Source organism: Mus musculus, chromosome 7 (assembly GCF_000001635.26).
Source record: "Mus musculus strain C57BL/6J chromosome 7, GRCm38.p6 C57BL/6J".
In the NCBI taxonomy this organism is placed as follows: domain Eukaryota; kingdom Metazoa; phylum Chordata; class Mammalia; order Rodentia; family Muridae; genus Mus; species Mus musculus.
This window is the reverse complement of record NC_000073.6, coordinates 87,316,096-87,333,370: the sequence shown is the minus strand read 5'-3', so window position 1 is coordinate 87,333,370 and position 17,275 is coordinate 87,316,096. Positions and strand designations below refer to the sequence as shown.

The window sequence follows — 17,275 nt, the reverse complement described above, 5'->3', positions numbered from 1 at the left end:
CCTCACATAAATGCAACTTGGTGAGCTAAATATTTTTAAACATATAAAATGATACTGTCTACTTGAACATAAATAGAATAAAATAGTGCATATGTGTATATTTGAAAAATTTATACTCAAATTATTAAAAACAAAATGTGTAAATGTACTTTTGATAACATAGAAGTATGATTTTATTTTTTGTTCCTTATACTAACAAATAAGGCCTGGAGAGATGGTCTAGTGTTTAAAATCCCTTCCTGCTCATTCAGAGGATGTGGATCCATTCCCTGTACCTACGTGGTAGCTCACAACCATCTGTAACTCCATTTTTATGGAAATGATGCACCCTTCTGATCTTTATGGGCACCAAGCACTCCTCATCTAGGCAAAACACTCAAACATCTAAAATAAAATAAATAATTTAAAAAATATAAAATGACAACAAACACTAAATTGACCAGCTTAAGGTTACAAAAAATATACAAATGTTAATGCTGAAAAAAAAACAGCAAGTAATTTGCACAATTGGAAAATATTTGCCATGGGCCTCGGACCAGCCAGAGCATGCTCATGTAAATAAGTATAAATAAATAAATAATTAACGTTAAAATATTTTGACAAGTTTTTAAAAGGCAGAATGTAGTGAGATGGTGGAAATGAATAGGGAAATATTTGAAACTAAAATTCTCCTGAAGGGAGCAACATGGAAACCAATGTCACCAGAACACTGGAGAACCTCACCTCTCAGAGTCAGGAAGATCAGATCTGGAGTTCAAAAATGTCTATCTATATTTGTATATCAGTTGTATATCAGTTTCTCTCTCCCAAGATTTTCTTTAGTCTGACAAAAAATATGAGAACTAGCACTCTAGAAACCCAAAGTAAAACAGAAGCAAAACACACAGGTCTTTTGGGTCTGGAACTATGGCCCATTGAAAGCAAAGAGTAGGCTATCACTTATTAATTGGATAAAAAATGCAAGCATGCTGCATAGTATGTTATGTCCAAATCATATGATTTAAACTGAGTTTCACAACCTGGATCCTAATCCAGTCTTTCCTCTTTTAGTTAATAAAACTGTAACTCTTTAGGGCAGAAACGTAGGTATGAACCTTGAATTCTTCACATTTACAATCCAATTGCAGGAGAAAAACAAGTCTTGACCATCAAAACTTCAAAATAGAATTAGGAGCTGACACTTCTGTCCAGTGTCATCACCATTATCAAAGCTATCATCATACCTACACTGGATGGGACAGACACCTAGCTGCTCTCCCTGCTTCTGCTAATGTAGTAACCAGAGTCACACATGGAAAAGGACAGTGCCTTAAATCTCTGGGAAACACATCCTGATATGAACTGGGATTTCCGATCTGGAAACACGGGTGGGCCATCAGAGAAATATAGACAGCTGTAAAGTAACAGAAGGTTAGTCGACTGATAATAGTGCCTTTTGCCATTCAGAGCTCATGGGAATGTAGAGGGAAATAAATGAAACAAGACTGAATCAAAAGTCACCATAAACATGGATGTCCTGGAAACAAATCGAAAATTGTAAAAAGTGTTTCAATAAAAAATGACAGCAGGATGGAAAGGTGCTGATTTGTAAAGACCATGAATGAATGGGAAATGCTCAGTGCATTTACCAGTAAGAAGGCATGGTTCATCTTGGAAGTATCTTCATGGCATGCAGCTGTGGCCAAATCCAAGGGTAAGCAACAGAGAAAGAGAGAAAAGTCTGATGAATTGCAGCAGTAGCCAGAAGGGACGAGTCAGGAAAGGAGTGTCTTCATTTTCTCCTTGAAACCAGGAGGTGAGAGAAATATCAAAAACTATTGATGGAATAAATCAAATTAATATTAACCAGTCTATTTGTTCTGAGTATGCTGCTTTATTTAGCTCACATTTATCACAGAAGCTATCATTAGTCTCTGAGGAAACATTGCTTTTCTCCTGGAAGACAGCCAAAGTACAGGAGTTAGGTGATGTTTAATTCTCAAAAACCTCAAACATTTTGTTGGGTTCTATGGATACTAATCACTGTCTGTGGTTTTCAACACTGTGCCTTGAATACATAATGACAGATTGTGCCTGGCAAGCTACCTTCTCCTCCAAGCTTCTAGCGCAAAAGATCTGAGAAAAACAAGAGTAAGGCAAGTTTTAAGTGCTAACTAGAAGGGATTAAGAGCAGAAATCAAAGTAGTTGACAAAGAATTACTAGTTACATTTAATGACATAAAATTTAATAAATGACAACTGAAACATATTGTCTTGTTTTCATTTTCTTTTAAATCTAGAAAAAAAAAGAAAAGAACGTGAAACAGAAAAATAATGGAACAGCAGGCACGCTATGTGAAAAGTGCAGAAAATAAACAGGAGAACCACTAGGTTCTGACTCATGGAAAAATACGAAATTGGGTTTTTCATATTTCGAAATGATGAATCATACAGCTGAAACTACAGATGTCAGAAATGCATGTTTATTTCTGAATAAAAATAACACTAGAAGGACATGGAGGTATGTGCATAGGCTTCAATGAGTTAATACTGAAAAGGAAGACTGTATTTGTTCTATAATTGATAATTTATGAAAAGGAAGATAAAAATATGTACCACAGCAAAAAATTAAGAGATGCTGAGTTTTGTAATAAGTACATCTTATCCTTTCTTAAGTCCTTTTGCGAAGGCCTTTTAAAACTCACTTTTATTTTGTTTTTGAAATTAGAAAACAAACAGCATGATGTGTGTCTCCTCCCCCACCCCACGCCAAAAAAAAATCTAAACATTTGTTCATTATAGAACACAGCTGGGAAACACCGAGTAGCATAGGAACACAGCGCAAAATTCTATTTACTTATTAAGTCAATAAATGCCTAAAAGAAAAAATTATCATGAAAATTTGGTTCTAGTTCTAGCTTTTGTTATCAGTTACACTGTTTAATGACTTTTGTCCCTTCAACAATTTAAATTTTTGGTTCTTCAAATAAAACTAGGACAGGATGGGCTGGAGAGATGGCTCAGCAGTTAAGAGCATTGACTGCTCTTCCAGAGGTCCTGTGTTCAATTCCCAGCAACCACGTGGTGGCTCACAACCTGGGATGGGATCTGATGCCCTCATCTGGTGTGCATGAAGACAACTACAGTGAACTCATATATATAATAAACAAACAAATTAAAAAAAAAAAACTTGGACAGGAAATGTTGAACCTTAAATATATTAGCAAGTTGGATTTATATGTTTAATTTCAGGTTCTAAAAGGGAATCACTTTGCACAAACAAATAGTGCTTTTAGATAAAATTTGTGACTGACAATTTATCCTTTACTTTCCTTCCAATTCTCCTCAAAATTTACAATCAAAACACTCAAAAAGGCTCCCAGCAGTAGAGATGGCTACCTATGACTGTCTTCCCACTGGGACTTTCCTGATACTCACTCAAAACTTCTTCATGTGAATCCAAGTTCCCTGTCCTGGAGACATCTAAAATTCAAAGACAACTCAACTGGGAGATAAAAAGCTTAGGGTCTTTGACATCAAGACAGGACAACTGTGAAATAACACCTCATCTGAAGAGCTCTTGTCAGCCATTTTGAGATCTCTTCTATTATTCTCCTGTATCATTAAAGTTCTGGCTGCCTTCTTGTTTGTCAAGTCTTACGAGATGCTGTCCTGAGTACAATTCCCAACAATTCGACGTCATGCAATCTCCCTCTTGGTCTTAATTTTCAAAGACTTATGCTTTTTTTCCTTTTTATAAAACACAATATTTATTTTATACATACACGTGCTTTGTCTGTACATAACAGAAGAGGGATTTAGATCCCATTATAGATGATTGTGATCAATCACGTGAGAATTGAACTAAAGACCTCTGGAATAGCAGACAGTGCTCTGACCACTGACCTATCACTCCAGCCTTCCTCCCATTTTTTTTCTTTTTCCATTTATATAATTATCTTTACAAATTCTTTCATTATTGTGTAATTTTATGTTATATCTCTTTATATGACTTCTCTTCAATAACCTTTCCAAATCTTCTGTTTTTCCTTTATTTAACCATATTTCTTCTACATTTTCTTCAATCCCAGTTCCTTTGGTTACCAGTCCATTCACCCTAAATTATTTGACTTGCATAGCATGCTGTACATAATTTTTGCCTTTTTGTTGTTGTTCTATAGATAATAGATTCAGCTATAGTTTAGTGAGATCTAATTAACTTTAAGTATGTTTCATCATACTGCTTGATTTGAGTTGCTGTTAACAACTGTTTTTTCTTCTTCCCTTTCTTAATGGTACTAGAGATTGAGCTCTCCAGAGGAGGCTGCTATGCTGTGAAGATGGTTTCTAGTAAAGAGCCCTTGTTATATTTATTGGCAGTGGACCAGTGTTCAGTACCCAGCACCAACATGAGGTGGCTCAAAATCATCTGATCTTTACAGGCTGTTCCACACATATGTTAATACCCACACAGAGGTTACACACACACACAAACACACAAAAATTAATATTTTTAGACAAAAGACTATGCTGATCATTGAGAAGATGCCCAAAACCAAATGGAAGAGATATCCAAACAATAGATACATAAATGGCAACATAAGGACACCAAATGACATAAAAAAGGCCACACACCTCCTATAAAAGATCATACCATATCATTTATGAATTCAAAGATGCTACAATGACAAAAATGCAGTAATTTACTCATGACAGTTTTCATTGGCCACAAAAAATAATTGAAATAAGCAGAGACAAGAAGAAATGCAATCAACAGTAGACCTGGACTAGAAAGCCAACAACACAGATTAGTAAGTCAGAAGGGCAGATGAGAAAATTGTCAAAATATATGAGAGAGTTAATATCATATCAGAGAAATTCATTAATAGAATTAAATTGGGGGAAAATGAAAATAGATTATGGCAGTGAAATATCAAAGGAATTAAGTTAAAATACAAAGAAAATGTACAGCAGTCTCAACTAAGTAACAGAAGGAATGTGAAGGATGAAGATCAAAGTAAAAAAAATTAATGCATTCAAATATCAGTAAAGGAATGCAATAAATAAAAGGGTCTAATCACAATTTCCCAGAATTCTGAGCTCTATCATGAAACCAAACATAAGTATCCATAGGGCTGAGATTAAAACTACAGGCATAGAAAAATCTATGTCAATGAAATTATAGCATAAACGTCCCCAAATTTAGTGCTCCCAAAGTATAGAAACAAGACTAGGTGATTAAAGAGCAGAGGCTTCAAGAATATATTTGGGTTTCAATATAACAAATAGATAATGCTGAGGTATCTCAGTGGAATGTGCTGATCTGAGCTGAGATTTAAAATGCAGCTGATTCAAGGTCCTGTGCGGGCTGAAAGCCCTTCAGGTTTATGAATTCTGATGTGCAGCCGTAGAGAAGTGAGACATTTGACCTAAAAGCTTCTCGATGTCAGGGGGAAACTCTTGTCATTATTTCTGAGAAAAACATAAAAAATTTTTAGTAAAATATAAATTTTAACAGAGAGATAGGTTTTTTTTTTTTGTTTGTTTGTTTTTCCTAAGCCAGTTGATGCTTACTGGTATGTTAGGCCATTTTCTCCATTTGGAACATGTTGGAAAATATTTTTATGAAAAAAGTACCCTCTAAGCTTTGTAGTTGGCGTTCAATAATTTGCTTCATTTCTTACAATCTATGTTCTGTTTAATACTATCTCTATGAAAGAAATTTAAAAATAAATTCTCAAACAGAGATTCTGAAGGAAATTTATAATGATTGTAAACAGTAGGTCTGCTCTCCTAAGGTCTATAAAGCTACTTGTATATTTTCTCCTTTTTCACCTTCTACTTTTTTCTGATAACAGCTTCATGTTTATGAATTATGAAATCTGAGATATGAAAATATGTCTTAAAACTGTCAGAAGCAAATATGATTTAGATGCAATTTTATTTTTGTTACAGTTAAACACCTGATATTCAGGTACATTTCTGGTACCTGGTGAAACATGAGAAACTCTAGAGGACTAATGGGCATGCCACAGCAACCTGACTTCTCATGAGAACTGTGTTCTAAAAGCTCCTAGGATACACTCCATGTGAGTAGCTGAGCTTTCACTATTCCTCATGACAAATGCTTCCCTTTCACAGAAGTCAAAGCCCATACAGCAGCAGATGAAAGAGTATTCAGAATAACTCACCATCACTACAGACAAAGAAACTGTATATCCATACTCTGCTGTGCCAGGGCTGCCATCGTTTCTGACAGAGCTAAACATAGATCATTATCTTACTAGATGCTAAACGACTTTTCTTTGATGATTATTAAACAAGATTCACTCATATAGACAGAATACAAAATTTGAAGTAAATAAAGAGAAAAGTGTCATTTGTTTCTTCAGAAAACCCTTTTGAATATATGGCCTCTGATTTTATTCTAACAAATTGATACAAGCTTGTTGGTTCCTTTATTCTTTATGTATAGAATTATTTAGCTTCACTGTCAATGTTCTGGTGATTTTGAGACATAAACTTGAACTGAAAATTAAAATCATAATGGTTTTATTCACACACCAGATACTTTCAGTACTTTCATGATTATTTTTTTATGCTGTACTTGCAGTTTGCTTAACTCCTCCAAATCTATTATTCAGAACTGACTAAATCATAATATTATACTGAAAGCCAAATGTCCCAAAAGATAAAATAATACGCTCAATGGCTGTGAACTTTAAATCTAGTACATGTAATCCAAAAGTCACTTCACAAACCCAAACCCTAAACATAAACATTTAAATTATTGGTTGTTCTTTCTGTCTCCCTAATGTGGTAAATTTTATTTTTTGTATATACATCAAGGTTGTGTTAGTTATTCTTTATCAGAAACATGAATGAGACCTAAACATCAGTCCTTAATGCAAATATCAAATAAACAGTATTTCCTAACTGTGGAACATTATATAGTAATTGAAAAGAATGTGGTACATTTAAACAATGAGGGACTACTCAGCTATTAAAAACAATGAATTTATGAAATTCTTAGGCAAATGGATGGAACTAGAAAATACTACCCTGAGTGAGGTAAGCCAATCACAAAAGAACACATGTGGTATGCACTCACTGATAAGTGGATATTAGCCCAGACACTCAGAATACCCAATATACAATTTGCAAACCATATGAAACTCAAGAAGAAGGAAGACCAAAGTGTGGATACCTTGAGCCTTCTTGGAAGGGGAGACAAAATACCCATGAAAGGAGTTACAGAGACAAAGTTCAGAGCAGAGGCTAAAGGAATGATCATCCAGAGACTGCCCCACCTGTGGCTCCATCCCAAAATATACAATCACCAAACCCAGACACTTTTGTGGATGCGAACAAGTGCTTACTGACAGAATCCTGGTATAGCTGTCTCCAGAGAGGCTCCACCAGTGCCTGACAAATACAGAGGTGGATCCTCACAGCCAATCATTGGACTGAGCACAGGGTCCCCAATGAGGGAGCTAGAGAAAGGACCCAAGGAGATGAAGGGGTTAGCAGCCCCATAGGAGGAAATAACCAGCACCCCTAGAGTTCCCACGGACTAAATCACCAACCAAAGAATACACATGTTGAGACTCATTGCTCCAGCTGCATATGTAGGAGAGGATGGTCTAATAGGTTATCGATGGGAGGAGAGGCCCTTGGTCCTGTGAAAGGCTCTATGCCCTTGTGTAGGGGAATGTCAGGACCAGAAAGCAGGTATGGGTAGGTTGGTGAACAGGGGGAGGCGGGAGGGGATAGGGGGTTTTCATAGGAGAAACCAGGAAAGGGGACAACATTTGAAATATAAATAAAGTAAATAACTAATAAAATTATTTTTTTTTAATTAAGAAAAGAATGAGAAACTGTTCGTGGTATAGTCTTGAAGGAAGTGATGTAGTGAAAGAACCATTTGATCAAACAAGCAAACCCCAGGAATTTGTATATGCTGAAATAGATGATAAAATATCTGGAATTACCCAATTATGGGGAAGAAGATCTGAAAATGAAAAACTAAAAATCCTTCTATTTTATCTTTCGTTTTTGAATCATGTGAAATATAAGTGATAAAAGCTCAAACAGGCTTACAAACCTCCTGCTCTGGGAGCAAATGAGATCACATGCTCACTGTATACTCAACTATACAATCCAATGCCTCACCTATACACACATTGAGATGACCAACTTGAGGTCAGCAGATTAAGCACTCTGATTCAGGAAGAGGCATATTGGATATTTCTCTCAATTTTGGATGATCGATTTTGCCCCTAACATAAAATCATCTATATATGTCAGGAAAGAGTTCAGGAGGAAAGGATGAAGGAAAAGGGAGGGCACTGTAGATACATGATACGCTGGAATAAAATCTATTTTTAAATATTTAGTAATTTGCTATGTGTATATGATGTAAATTTTAGCATATATTGGGTAAAAATATTTTATTATTATACTAATGCAGGTTTAAGCATAATTTGTGATTGTATACAGACATCTCTATTATTTGTCTAATTTCATTTATCCAACTTTGTTTTCTGCATATATGAAGTTACCAGCTAAATTGTGCTTCACCTTCTCTTACTACTATCTGTATTTTTAATGCTTCTACATCATCCATAGTATCTTTCCTCCCTTATTCCAACTCTTTAATGAAAACTGGCCATATTTTATTTCCACACATAATTTATATACAGAAAACCACAAAATTCTTTTTTTTTTGTTTATTTTCTCTTTTGAGATACAGAATCCCAAGCCATTTACATTGTCCTTAAACTTACTATGCTGCCATGGATGACTTTGAACACTGGAGTCTCCTGCCTCTACCTCGGGAGTACTTGGATTATAGACATGCAGCAGCACGCACAGTGTACAGGGTTTTCAGGATGGACCCTGACAGGATCTCATGCATTCTAGGAAAAAAAAGCTCTACCATCTGACTACCATTCCCAAGCCCATTACAAATGTATGGAAAAATGAAACTAAGAGTTTTCTATGTTTTAAAGCAATAAGCTTTAATAAATTTTAAATAAGCACATTGTTTAGTGAATAGTTAGGAACCAGAAAATCATGGAAAACCAATACTTACAAAGTCTCTGAACAGAAAACTATATTTCTTTGAAAAAAAAAGCTAACTAAAACATGAAGAAACTATGATCATCTAATAATTTTGAGAATGACATAAAACACATACACAAATATACACATGTGAATCACATAGACACATATATTCAGACATGTGTGTCTTTATAGGCACACATATGTGTGTGCACAAATATGTATATACAAACAGATAAACAAATACATATGCCCATGTGCACACATATATACGCGTAGACAAAGATGTTCTGCAATCTAAAATTTTTTTAAAATTCAAGAAATATGTCTTACCATTGTGAGAGTAAATGGGTGGTTTTCTAATGCTGATACACTGGGGCAATGGAGAATAATATACTAAAAAAGCAACAAACAGATAATGTTTTAAATGATCAAAAAAGAAATACAACTATTCCAATAAATCTGTCTACTAACTTTTAAAAATTTCCTAAGGATAAAAGATACTTGCAAAGGCACTAACCACTGGCTCACCTGGCCAGGTCTTGCTTTAAAGTTTTCTTTGATCATACGGAGTTCCATTACATCAGAGGGATGATTGATGACTGAGATGATGGTGACAGGTTTGTTGCTCCTGATGCATCGGTAAAGTCTCTCCGCACAATAAAGGCACAAAGGTCCAGAAATCCAAATCCAGGTCTAAAGGAAATTTTTCACAATTTTGCTTCATGTAATGTATGACTGAATTAACAACTGAGCAATATTTCAATTTATATCATAAACAGTAAGATATTAGTAAGCATGAGTAAAATATGGCTAAAGCTCTCAGCAATGAAATTGTGAGAGAAAAAGTAATATAGAACCCTAATCTCAAATCTATATCCTATTGAGTACTACCATTACTATGTAAACATTCCTTCATACAACCATCTGTACATTGAAGTTCGTGACAGGGACATACCAGAACTTTCTGTATAGTAAAGAGAAGTTAAAGCATCATATTTATCTGATGATGATTTAGAAAAATAAAACAATCCCAAGGTTTAGTAAAAACATAATGCCCTCAATAGTTAATGAATATAACACTGATGTATAGACACATTTTAGTTTTATAAACATGATGTCTCATGTAAATGCATTTCTAGTTTTGAAAATAGAATGCACCGAGCACATTTGTATTACACGTTTTACATAATATAATAGGCCAAAATTACACTTTTATGAGAAATGACAGTTTTGATGCCTATGAGAACCATCTTTCCCCTACAACTGCCCACTATAGCCTCTCCTTCTCTTCAAAGCTGTCAACTGAATTGTAATGTATTTATAAAGATGTTTGCTTTCTTGTTTACTGAGACAGAGTTTCATTGTGTTAGTGCAACTTTCTTTTGGACTTGATATCCTACTGCCTCCACTTTTTGATTATATAGGCTTAGAGGTGTCTGCTAATCCATGCGACCTTCAGTTTTATTTTAATGGCCCTTCGAAGAAAACTCATTCACACAGTTTTATCAGACATTGCTCACTCAATGAATGCAGTTAGCTCCTGCTCTGTAGACTGTGACAATGAACGTGACACTCTGAAGATATGCAGGGTGGGATAAGTTCTACAATGAAGTGATGTTGCATCTGTAAGTCAGTGACTCCTAGATGATTAAGACCCACATAAAGAAAATGGAACTTGCCATACTTACCATATATAATATTCATCATTATATGACACTTGGAAAGCTGACCAGCTGACTCCAAAGTCATCTAAAAATTCATTGATACTTCTCTGTCTTCTCTCTTTGAAATAGAATTTCCTTTTCTCTATTTCATATGCAAAATAGTGGGCTTCAGTTAGATGTTGGCAGTTACCTCAGACAAGGGCAGAGTTGGGGTGGATATCACTAAAGTATTTGTGGAGTAGTTGAAGAACTTTCCAAGGTCATGATTAGAGTTAAAGACCTATGTCTACACATTTCCTCTTCCACCAGTTGTTTATAGACTTTGGTCAGGATAATTGTTTAAGCTCAATGTTTTCATCAGATAATTGAGTAACTGTTTCAAAGGTTAATTGTGGATACTAAAGGAAATGCTGCATACAGAGCAATTCGGCATAGTGCCAAGAAAATTATAGTAAACATTCAACAAATTAACATCACTATTTATTATATATAATATGTTGTAATAGTATATTGCAACAATGAGTAGGGTTTGTTTGTTTACAGTTTGTTAAATTTAAACTGCATGTCTTTATAGCTTTAGAATATATATTTGTTGTCTCTCTGAAAGCAAACACTAGGAAGAGCATACTACATTAAAACTGTTTAATTAGACATTTTTCTATATATGTCTTTTGTCTTGGAGTATTAGATACCTGTCACACACACACACACACACACACACACACACACACACACACACACACACACACACATTAAGAAAATAGTTCTCTGCTGTCTAAACATCCTGAAATAACCTCTTGTACCTGAAAACACAGATTCAGAGACATATTTGAATGCAATGTCAGACAGTCACATGAAACCACAGACTTGGCAGATCTCAAACACAGAATTAATCTGACCTGTGGGAAATGAGCTTGGAACTTGGGTTCTTCCAGGCAAATCTTCACAAGTGTTTTCTGGTAACGATCTTCTAATTTTGAAAACCCTCGAGGCAAAGATCCATGAAAATGTTCTGAGACGTAGTCTGGTATGGACATATTCTGGGATGATGTCTGGTTAAGACTAATGCAGCCAGGAGGGTGAGTGTCTACATTTGTCTGATACTTCAACAAACCACTAAATTTAAATTGGATAAAAACAAGAAGATGGAAAAGAGACCGAGTCAAAAGATGGAATGGGTAAAGAGAAGCAGTTATTCCTTTTTTCTTGCTGACTTTTTATAGCATTTATACAAAGTATTTGTGTGATCTATTTCAGAAGAAATAAAATATCCTAAATTCTGTACTAAAGGATAGAGTTTTCCAAACAAATGCTATGTCTGTGAGGTAGAAGAAAACAGATTCAAATTTCTTGATGTGTTTTGAATAGGCTAAGCTTAACTTCTGTTAGGCATTCATGCACTAACTTACAAATTTTCAGTTCAATAAACACTGTGAAAGTAATTTTGCTATGCATCTTCAAGCTTAAAAGAAAAACACAGGGATAATCTTTGATCAAGACAAGACTAGATTAAACAGACTTCATGGTCCATGGAGAGATAGTAAATGAAAATACCAGGCATCAAATGATTGTTGCTTATGTGAAAACAATTTTTACATACCTGTCAAGTCCTAAAGCTGTTTGTTTTTCAATCTCTCTGTAAATACAGCCACACAAAAGCTTAAAAATGAGAAGTCTTTACAATGGCTTCCGATTGCTTCTTATCTTACTATATTTTAATTCCTGAATTCATTCTTTGTTTCTTTGTTTCTTTCTTTGTTTCTTTCTTTGTTACTTTCTTTCCTTCTTCCTTCCTTCTTTCCTTCCTTCCTATATTTTATTTGTGTGTATGCGTTTGTGTGCCCATGTACACATACATATATGCATGCACATACATATATTATGAGGAGATTAGAGGACAACTGGCAAGATTTAGTAGTTTTCTTCCACAATGTGAATTCTGGAGCTCAAACTGAAGATGTCAGACTGGTTAACTTGAGCCTTTACCCATTGAACCAACTCACTGGCCCTGTGTTGTGCCACTATATTCTCTGGCAAGCCATGATAGGAATAAGAAGCAACCGTAGGCTTGCTGGGAACACTCAGTAAAATACATATTAGTGGACTAATCTAGCTCAGTGAGAGAGTACTCACTTAGCATGGCAAATGCTAAAAGCCCGGGGAATATAATTCCCAATACACACACATACACACACACACACACACACACACACACACACAAGCATACGCACACATTGAAGAAGATAAGCATTCAGGCAATATTAAATGATATGTTCAATGAGAAAAAATAAAATGATGATGTGTTTTAAAAATTACCACATAAGATATAAATGGGAATATAATAGGGATGAAGTATCGAATCATAGACTTTTAAATCTCTGGGTAAAACTGTAATGAAACAAACTTGTGATATTAAAAGAAGAAACTGTGTGGTTATTAAGGTTTTGCCACATCAGAATGAGTATCTTTGTAATTAGGCATGTACTCCCTAAAGATACAGGGATTCAAGCCAAACATACATTTGAAGTGAATGTATATATGATGGAGTCTGGAAAACCTAATCTAATCAACTGAGAATGTATACATGTATCAAGACTCATATCATTACTCATAAACATAAACTATTATTATCAGTAATTTAAATATGCAGTGAAAATTTAAATATGAATGTTATATGATATGAGCAAAAAGGAGCTATACAAAATATATTTGAAAATTCTCTGGCTAAACAAAACCTTACAAAAATCACATGAAGTAATCAGCCTTTTTCCTGTAAATTTTATGTAAGCATAAAAGTCAGCCAAAAGAAATTGAATCACCTCATCTTTGAAGCCAAATATTTTCTAAAGTTTCTATTCAATGTGGATTCATCTATTCCCTGAATGGCTAGAATTCCTGTAAATAAATGATGTTTGTATTTGAAGATATCATCTACAGCTCTCTATTGATTTTTTTTTTACCTCAAATCAATTATATCCCAGGAGACTGTGATCCTACACTATATTGCTCCTCTCTCCCTTAAGTATTCAAAACACTGATGGGCAGGGGAATAGGTACCCAGCAAGGAGAGATTGTTCACATGAAGCCTACAGAATTCTATTAAGTAAAAATGTTAGCATGCATGCCTGAATTTTGCTTCGAATGACTCCATACCCATCTTATTAACAAAAGGCTGGAGCATGACATTATGTAGGAGTTTCAAGAATAAAGGTTTGTATGATTTCCAATAATGGCATAAAAGAAAATTTAGAATGACTTAACTACATACATACAATTGTTAATTAAAAAAGAATAAAATAAACATGAAAAGTTCCAAAATTTACCAGTAGTCAATTTCTTCTTCTCAGAAACACAGTCTATGATATTTTAGTAAAAAATAAAGTCTGGGGTTAGGGAGATTGCTTAGTGGTTAAGAGCACTGACTGCTCTTCCAGAGGCCTTGAGTTCAATTGCCTGAAACCACATGGTGGTTCATAACCATCTGTAATGGGATCCGATGCCCTTTTCTGGTGTGTCTGAAGAGTCCAACAGTGTTCTCACATACATAAAGTAAATAAATAAATCTTCAAAAAAAGGTCAATGGAAAAAAAAAACTATGTAATATATAATGCTTATTCACTGTGAACATATGCAATAACATTTACTTCAGTATTATAGTAATTGCTTTCATTTCATTATAAATTAAGTTATAAAATAAATCAATATATTAATAGATTAATATATTTAATTCTTTAGTAGCTATTTTGTTGGTTATGTATATAAATTAAAATTACCATCTGCCTATCATATTTGTTCTGCAAAAGAGAGCTAAGTTTAAACAGCTCTGTTTCTTAAGAAAAAATGGGAAAAAAATCTTAATATCATCCTCCTCTAAAGTAACTAATGTTAGCCAGGTGTGGCAAGGGTCTTTAATTTCAGCACTAGGGAGGTAGAGGCAGTGGACCTCTGAGAGTTCAATGCCAGTCTAAGGGAGAAAAAAGAAAAAAGAATAAAACTATGCTACAGTTTTAAATTGCAAAGGAACTTTTTTTCCAGAGTTCTGATTTAATAACGCATAAAGGCAAAATGAATACTTTGTTATGCTAGTAAGTGAGGACATGTCTCTCTTTTCTAATAGAAAGGAAAGAAGTGGGGACAGAGACAAAGGAAGATAGTGACAAGTGGGTTATACTCCTGAGTCAGGCCAGATAAACTTTACAGAATATTACAATAGCAAGTCAAATCCCAAGAAGCTCTCAAAAATGTTTGTGTGTGTGTGACCTAGCAATAATAAGGACATTTTAAAATGCCTATGTCTGAATCAAGTTTATATTAAGTAAACTTTGCCAAGTTGCTGAATCTTTCTCAACTTTAGAGTCTCACTTGTAATTTTCAAAATATTATCTTCATAATGTCCTGGTCATTTCACATAAAAAAATATTTGAAACAAGTTGAGTTCATATTTGGCCTGTGGCAAGCAGTGGATAATTTTATTGTAAATTACTGATACCCTGAATAGAATCTGCTGATTCAATATCTAATCAATGACCAAAGTTCTGAACTTGCATACTAGCCATTTAAGTAAGAACTACAAACTAGAAACTAGCCATTTAAAAAAGAACACATGGTGTGCTGGCGACATAGCTGCTCTCCAGAAGAAAATGCAGAGCAAATTCACAGTACCCAGGCTTTTGTTGTAGCTCAAGGCTCCACAGAATTTACCTCCAGCACGGGAAATGTGCAGTGCCCAGTTCCATCTATCAATGCATTCTCACTTATGAGCAGGAATGGCTAGCCAGGGCCCATGATTATTATGAGTGGCCAAGTTTCTGATGCCTTACTTTTCTGTGTTCATACTGGGTTACCAGAGAAAACTACCAGCCCAATTGGAACAAAGCTGGTTAATATCCCTGTCATTACTAATGGTTACCAAAACCAGGGAGAGGAGGGAAATTTGACATGTTCATGGGAATAAGTACATAATTTATATAATTCGTCTAATACCTTGACAACTACTATACAAAATAATCTGAAGAAAGGACAATGGGTCTGTTTCTATAAATTCTTTTTCCCTAGAGAAACTTGAGGTGGGGTAAATGGGACCATGCCACTCATATTCCTAATTAATTCTATTTATGATTGTTGAAAAAATACCTAGACTACAACACAGTGATGAAACTACAATGTCACCCTGAGACCCGGCTATCAGTTCCTGTAGATAGGATAATGATGGAAGCAAAGGTATTCCTTGTGAGCCCTGGGCAGCTAACAAAAGGCTGCCTCATGCAGAGAACCACACTTCCCACAAATGCCTCCCTTTAGTCATGTGTGACATGAGAATGTAGATGGTAGTTCAGACAGTTTTTCTTACCCTGAAACATGCAACAGCAGCAGCATGTAGAAGACAAAGAAGAGGTTGTGAGTATACCAGAAGATATCATAATTAGAAACTCTGAAAAATAAATCAGTTTGCATCAGTCCAGCTTTACATTCATCACATGAAAGAAACATGCACTTGGAAAATACACATCATATTTGAAAAACACTGATATAGTTGTCTAAGATTCATCAGTTGATATCAGGCTATTAACTTACTCTACAAGGTATACTAAGAAAACTCATCATTTGAAAGTGATTCACACACACACACACACACACACACACACACACACACACACAAATATGTGTCTGATTTATAATGTTTTTGTCTTTTTCGATAGCATTTGGTTTTTCTTTGCTTGTTTTTTGAGATGGAGTCTCTATGTAACCCTGGAATTCACTCTGCAGACTAGCTTGTCCTTGTACTCATAGAGATCCACCTGACTCTGCCTCCTGAGTGCTGGAATTAAGCATCCCAATTGATGGCAAGGATCACAATTCTCAGCTCATTCTTTTTTTTTTTTTCTTTTACTTTTGTATTGTCAAGTGTTTTTCAAAGTAATGTTCTGATTTCAAAGGATTTTAAAAAAATCTAAAATAAAACCTCAAATGGAAAAAGATTAAATTATCATTAAAAGTCAGCAATTTCCTTCTGTTTTAGTTACTGCTGTTACGTCTCAGCCTTGAGTTTCTGCCCTGACTTTCTTTGACAACATAGTCTGATGTGGAATAGTAAACTGAAATAAATCTTTTTGTCCCCAAATCATTTTTTATTATGCTTTTTCATTACAACAACAGAAAGCCCTTCTAAACCATAAATTAGTATCAGTAATGGGCTATTTCTGTGATAGACCTGAGCTGTTCTGGAGTTGAAGCTATTGTGGAAGGTGTGGAACTTTGTGATAGAAAACTATGCTGAGCTATTTTGGGAATTTAGAAGATGCTAGAGATAGTGCAGATAATGGTGACTTGCCCTGAAGTTTAAGAGGGAGTTGAGAATTTCTTAAAGACTCTCTCTGTGATGCTCAATAAGTTAGACTAAGAATATACACTTCTGCTCACCAGAAGATAAAGAATTGGCCTTAATTAAGAAGAGACCAACATTACTGAAAAGAAAACTTCTGGTTGGTGATGAAAAAAGCCTCCATTTCAGAGAAGTGGATCTGCCTAAGCCCTTTGAGGTCCAGAAAATCATGAGTCAAGAAGCA

The 17,275-nt window shown here is 34.9% G+C and overlaps 1 protein-coding gene across 8 annotated transcripts in view; it reads right to left on the bottom strand.

The window, feature by feature from the left end:
* The window catches only part of Nox4 (NADPH oxidase 4), a 154,281-nt gene that overhangs the window by 65,340 nt on the left and 71,666 nt on the right, over positions 1–17,275 (bottom strand). For 5 of the 8 annotated variants that reach the window (XM_017322347.2, XM_011241854.3, NM_015760.5 and 2 more), the window contains exons 8-11: positions 16,060–16,140; positions 11,609–11,825; positions 9,574–9,738; positions 9,376–9,438 (exon numbers count right to left, since the gene is read on the bottom strand). In XM_017322347.2, the coding sequence (XP_017177836.1) occupies positions 9,376–9,438; positions 9,574–9,738; positions 11,609–11,825; positions 16,060–16,140 (526 nt within the window). Of the gene's footprint in view, positions 1–1,628; positions 1,676–6,170; positions 6,241–9,375; positions 9,439–9,573; positions 9,739–11,608; positions 11,826–16,059; positions 16,141–17,275 lie in introns of those variants that run through there. The other 3 variants (XM_006508012.2, NM_001285833.1, XM_006508011.4) reach the window with 2 other exon arrangements.